This window comes from Numenius arquata, unplaced genomic scaffold, assembly GCF_964106895.1.
Source record: "Numenius arquata unplaced genomic scaffold, bNumArq3.hap1.1 HAP1_SCAFFOLD_98, whole genome shotgun sequence".
Classification (NCBI taxonomy): Eukaryota; Metazoa; Chordata; class Aves; order Charadriiformes; family Scolopacidae; genus Numenius; species Numenius arquata.
This window is the reverse complement of record NW_027415797.1, coordinates 96983-103475: the sequence shown is the minus strand read 5'-3', so window position 1 is coordinate 103475 and position 6493 is coordinate 96983. Positions and strand designations below refer to the sequence as shown.

The following is a 6493-nucleotide window of genomic DNA, read 5'->3' as shown; positions in this document are numbered from 1 at the left end:
TCCCAGGTCCCTTTAGATATGAGATATAGACATGAAATGTATTCAAATAAACATGTCCTCAGAGCACAGCTTCTCCATTCCAAGTGTTGGAACGAAATGTGTTTTTGGAAATGGCTGCATAAATGTATACTTGTATAGAAGTAGCTGAAGCCTCCACAAGGGACTGGGAAATGTGACCCAGGAGCTACGGGAGCCTTTCTGGAGCAGGAGCTGGTGGACAGACAGGATAGGCCAGGGCACCTCAGTGGAGACAACGGATTTCTTTCTCTCCTTTGACTTGAAGGGAAACCTGGGCAATTGCACCCATGATGTCCAACACTGGAGCAGATCACTCTCATCCCTGCCTTCACGACAGTGGGGTCACATGTAATTTACCCCACAGACAATGAAAAATGGGCAGATCTAGATGCTGAAGAGTCTACTTGAAGATGCTCCTGAAACCCTGACGTTTTGGGATTAGTGCAGTTGGAGCTGTTCAAAGAGAGCATTTCTTTCACTGTGTCTCTTTCACAGAATCACAGATGGGGGGGTTGTTCTGCTCTCCATCCTTATCTTCCAGCCCAGGAAGCTGTACACCCTGGGGGTAGCTGGTCTGACTATTGAAGACGGAGGCAAAGAAGGCATTAAGTATCTCAGCCTTCTCCTCGTCCTTGGTCGCAATCTTTCCCCCCGCATCCAGTAAGGGATGGAGATTCTCCCTGACTCTCTTTTTGTTGATGTATTTATAAAAACTTTTTTTGTTGTCCCTTATATTAATGGCCAGGTTGAGTTCCAGCTGGGCTTTTGCCTTCCTAATTTTTTCCCTGTGTAACCTAACAAGATCTCTGTACTCCTCCTGAGTTGCCTGTCCCTTTATCCAAAGGTGGTAAACCCTCCTTTTTTCCTCTAAGTCCCATCAAAAACTCTTTGTTCAACCAGACCGGCCATTTTCCCCACCCTTTAATTTTGCGCCTCAGGGGGACAGCCTGCTCCTGGGCCTTTAGGATTTCCTTCTTGGAGAGCGTCCAGCCCTCCTGGACCCCTTTGCCCTGCAGGATTCTCTCCCAAGGGACCCTCCCAACCAGGGCTCTGAACAGGCACAAGTCCGCCCTCCGGAAGTCCAAGGTGGAGGTTTTGCTCACCCCCTTCCTTACCTCACTAAGAATTGAAAACTTGACCATTTCATGATCGCTAAGCCCAAGACGGCCTCCTACCTCCACATCTCCCACTAGTTCTTCTTTGTTTGTGAAAAGTAGGTCTAGTGAGGCGCCTCCCCTGGTAGGCTCTCCTACCAGTTGTGTCAGGAAGGTATCTTCCATACACTCAAGGAACCTCCTAGACTGCCTGCTCCCTTCATTAGAGAAAATCAATAAGAATGACTTAGGAACCAGAGTTAAGGGACTGGACCATCCTATCTATCCCTTTAGTCCTGGAAATTGGGTTTATATTAAGAATTTTTCAGGTGACCCACTAGAAGAAAAGTGGAACGGAGCATTCCAAGTGCTACTGACCACCTTCACTGCAATCAAAGTAAAAAGAACAGCCGGCCTGGATTCACTGCTCCCGAGTGAAAAAGGCTCCAGATAAGCAGTGGACTTCAGAACCTTTAAGACCTTTAAAACTAAGATTACAAAGGCGTAAACAATGGAAGGCTCCAAAGTGTGAGGAAGATCCCCCACTTGAGCAGAAATGGACCTCTGAATGTACTGGACCAGCAAAACTGCGATTCCGGAAATCATTATCATGATCTTCTGCATCACAGCTGGACAGAGATCTGCATCACCTGTCAAGGTCTAGATGATGTCCCCGACCCTGAAGACTGGACCAGGAATGGATACTTGGGTAATGTAGGTCTGAATATCACAGATGAAGAAACTAAGGTATACACAGTTTTACAAATTGATGGCCAAATTAGGAGAGACTGGGGAGATTAAGGACAAATACCATCCTATAAAATAAGAGAAAACAGCTCAGTTGATATAGCATGTAAATTTGATGTGAAGCAAGTATACTCACTGCTAGAGAAAGTGAAAGAAACTTCTAAACGAACATTATGGCAAGTCCAGCATGATACTCTGGAAATAAGGAACATCATTACAACCATCGAGGAAACCAGGGAACACCACTGGTGGGACATTTTTCTAAATACCTCATTAAAATCTCCAACCGCGGCACAGTTTTTCAACTTCCCAGTGCATCCTGTACTAGTGCTGATCCTTGTAGCCCTACTGTTGACTGCTCTCAACCTTTGGATGTGGTGGAAAGTACGGACTCTTGCTCAACCAGTACATGTATTGTGGACTGTAAACAAGATTTTGCAAAAGAATTTGCTATAGCTTAAAGAAAAGCGGGGGTTGAATGAAGGAATAGGGCTGAGTATGGCTTGAAGGTTTGCTTGACACAACTAAGCCGCTCTTAGCACAAACAGTGAGTTAGCAAATACTGTGAGTCTTTGTTTTTCTAACTTGGCTAAATGCAAACAGGGGCCTAAGCACGTATGCAACTAGCAATTGTACAGGTCAGCACCTTGTTATCTTCCAAGAGGAACTTATCTCTGAGAACAGGATGTGTCGAGACCACCAAGGCATGCAGAGCCAGCCTAAACCAGCCTTGCCGCTTTGTCAGCAAGAATAGAGAAGTAGATGACTGCAGTTCACCAAAAGGATGCAGTGATGAAGAGGAAGGGATGAAGTAAGCGACCACCAGAGGTCTTTGAAGACCACCAAGAGACTGAAAGACGCATGCGGGAGTGGGTGGCAACGTATGACAATGAGTTCTGGGAAGAATAATGAATATGTATGTTTAACTTGTGTATAAGCTGTGTAACTCATGGCTTTTGGTGCGCACATTTGGAGGAGCGATCCCCTGCGCGTCCAGCGCTGCAATAAAGAATACCTGCTTAATAGTCATCCCCACTCTTGAGTCCTGATTTCGACTTTCACGGCATCACTATCCGTGTTACTGTTATTGTTTTCTTGTTCCCTTTGTTGTTCTGTTAAACTGCCTTTGTCCCAACCCACGAGTTTTGCCTTTTCCTTCCGATTCTCCCCTCATGGCCGTGGGGGGGGCTTGAGAGAGCACGGCTGCCCCGTGGTTCTTTGTTGTCCTCTGAGGCCAAACCACGACAGTTGGTACCTGATGGAATGTTTCAAAAAGCTCTGGCTGATTGAGTGACGGGAGAAGTCAGGAGTGCGCTGGCACTTGTCCAGGGCATCTATGCTGGAAGGAGGTATCTGTGCCTCTGAAGCTGAAGGTATTTGTGTCCTACATCCAATCCCAGTTCTGGAACACACTTTCTTTTTTTTTTTTTAAAAAAAAAAATAAAAAGAAGAGCAAGGATACAAATTCCCACCTTTGACTATTATATTAAAGCAAAAGGAAAAAAATCCACAAATAATTTTAAAAGCTGAAAAGTATATTTTATTTTCTGTGCATCTTTTCCTTACTTCTTCTTTGATGAGGCTTGCAGCATTTAAAAAAAAATAAAAATAAAAATGGTCATTTTGTGCCTTGCATAGAGCCCCGTGTCCCCAAAACAGTTCCTGCCCAGGACTGTCAATGACACCCCTCAGTCTTTGCACAGAGAGTCACACCGTGATACCGACCTCTCGTCACTGGCTGAGGTTTTGTTTTAGGGGGTCACATACAGCAGAGGGAGATTCGTGCCCCGTAAGCATTTGCTCTGTTGTTATCAGAAAAAGGGCCTGAGGTCGTAGGTTCATAGTATCAGCTCAAGTTGGAAGGGGCCTTGGGAGGTCTCCGTTCCAGCCTGTCAGAAACATGGTCAGGCCACGTTGTTCAAGGCTTGGACCAGTTTGAAAAAAGTTTGACAACCTCCAGGGCTGGAGTCTGTTCAGCATCTCTGGGCGACCTGCTCCAATGCTTGGCTCAGCTCATGGGGAAAAGCGCTTTCCTATCTGCAGGCTGAGCCTCTTCTCTTTCACCTTCCACCCACCGTCTTTTGTCCTCCCACCATGCACCCTGGTGAAGAGCTTGGCTCTCTGTTCTCCATAAAGTCCTCCTAGGTACTGGCAGGCTGCAATGAGATCCCTCTCAGCCTTCCTTTCTCCAGGCTCGACTAGCTCATCTCCCTCAGCGTCTCCTCATGGGAAAGGCTGACCCTGACCATCTTGGTGGTCCTTTGCTTCAAGAAAATTGATGCAGGCACTGAGCCCGGCAGGAGGATGGAGATGGCCAAACAGGAAAATTCACCCATAAACTTGGGGTGTGCTGCCGGTGCTGGAAGTGGCCAGTGCGAAAGATTTGGGGTGCTACAAATGCTCTGTGCCACCTTCCTCAACTGCCCATGCCACCAAAGGCACAGACCAGCCTCCTCTCTCCCGTGTCTGCAAGTCTCAGATGCCTTCTACGAGCCCTGGCTCTGCAACACCAACCCTCTTGTGTGACTCCTCACCCTGCATGGGCAGGGCGCTCAGCTAACTTTAGCGTGTTCCTCTTCCAAGCACTTTCAAGCCCATCCCAGTCTCTCTCTGGTTCTCCCTCTTGCTTCTTGTCCCTCTCCCCCATCTCTCCCCTGTCCAGTCCAGAAAAGCAGCCCATTCTGGGCTGACCCCGTGGCAGTGCCCATTGATGGGTTCTGCAAAGCTCTGCAGACTCAACCCCACAGCCTCAGCCCCTCTGATGGCCACAGTAGCTCCTGGGGGGCAGAGAGATGTCTCAGCACCACACTGGCCCCAAGGCTGAGGGCCGGACATGGCACGAGATGGCAGAGACCAGTGTCTCCCCGTGTCCCCTGCGCCTGTCTCCAAGACATCCTGACCGCTGACAGCAAGCCCCTCTGTGTCAGCCCCTCTTCCAGGAGAAGACTCCGGGCCCCGGAGCTCCTGAGACTGCTCCATCCCTAGAGAAGCCTGCCCTGAGCTGGTGCATGCAGAGATTGACTTCTCTTTGTCGTGTTTTTTTTTCCACCTTGGATGCACAGAGATGCTCCTTTGCTCTTCTCCAAGGGTGTCCCTGTCCCCAGAGAACATTTCACCAGGGAACTTTGTCTGATCTGGCCTCATTTGCCACTCCTGCCCCCTCCCCACAATCTCCACAGGGTCCTGCACTGTTGTTTCTGCTCCGCAGAGCGAGTTGGCTGTGATGACTGAAAGCCATGGAGGGACAGTCCCAGGCAGATCCCTGTGGATCATTCACCGTTTCCGGGGGAACTGGGCACCCACGGGTGAAGGCTCAGCCTGGGCCCGTTCCCTAATACATTGCCCCACATTGTCCCATTGCCTAACACTCTTCCCTCATCCCATGGAGAACCCAAACAAAGCAGCATGGCCTTGTGAGGACAACTTCCTGAGCCTGAGCTCAGCTTTGGAAGAAGAGCCAAACCTCCAGACACCGGCACTGAAGAAATCCCATTTTATTAAAGAGACATGAGATGGGAGGTCAGCTGTACCCCTGTGCCAGGCACACGTGAACAGGCCTCAGGGTCAGAAGGGCTGGGTTCATGCTTGTGGGGAAGTAGAAGGTTCCTGGACACACATGGTTATCACAGAGAAAAGGCCCAAAGCCCAGGAAGTTCCCCAGATGAATCTGAAATCACTTCTGAAGAGACACGGGCAGGTTAATGCTGCTGAGAGATTAGTGACAGAATCAGCTTCTTCGATGTGTCTTTCAGCTCCTGGTTCCTCATGCTGTAGATGAGAGGGTTCACAGCTGGAGGTACCACCGAGTACAGAAATGACACCACCAGATCCAGGGGTGAGGAGGAGATGGAGGGGGGCTTCAGGTGGGCAAAGAAGCCAGTGCTGAGAAACAGGGAGACCACGGCCAGGTGAGGGAGGCACGTGGAAAAGGCTTTGTGCCGTCCCTGCTCAGAGGGGATCCTCAGCACGGCCCTGAAGATCTGCACATAGGACACCACAATGAAAACAAAACAACCAAATGATAAACAGACACTGACCACAATAAGAACAACTTCCCTGAGGTAGGAGTGTGAGCAGGAGAGCTTGAGGATCTGGGGGATTTCACAGAAGAACTGGTCCAGGACATTGCCCTGGCAAAGGGGTAAGGAAAATGTATTGGCCGTGTGCAGGAGAGCAGTGAGAAACCCACTGCCCCAGGCAGCTGCTGCCATGTGGACACAAGCTCTGCTGCCCAGGAGGGTCCCGTAGTGCAGGGGTTGGCAGATGGCAACGTAGCGGTCGTAGGACATGACAGTGAGAAGATAAAACTCTGCTGCAATCATGAAGAGAAACAGAAATAGCTGTGCAGCACATCCCCAGTAGGAGATGGCCACGGTGTCAAACAGGGAATTGGCCATGGCTTTGGGGACAGTGGTGGAGATGGATCCCAGGTCAAGAACGGAGAGGTTGAGGAGGAAGAAGTACATGGGGGTGTGGAGGCGGTGGTCACAGGCGATGGCGGTGATGATGAGCGCGTTTCCCAGGAGGGCAGCCAGGTAGATGCCCAGGAAGAGCCCGAAGTGCAAGAGCTGCAGCTCCCGTGTGTCTGCGAATGCCAGGAGGAGGAACTGGGTGATGGAGCTGCTGTTGGACAT

At 49.7% G+C, this 6493-nt stretch overlaps 1 protein-coding gene across 1 annotated transcript; it reads right to left on the bottom strand.

The window, feature by feature from the left end:
* Positions 1-5557: 5557 nt before the first annotated feature.
* Positions 5558-6493, bottom strand: LOC141478981 (olfactory receptor 14A16-like). Its single transcript, XM_074167911.1, has one exon. It carries the CDS (start codon positions 6491-6493, stop codon positions 5558-5560), a length of 936 nt encoding a protein of 311 aa, XP_074024012.1.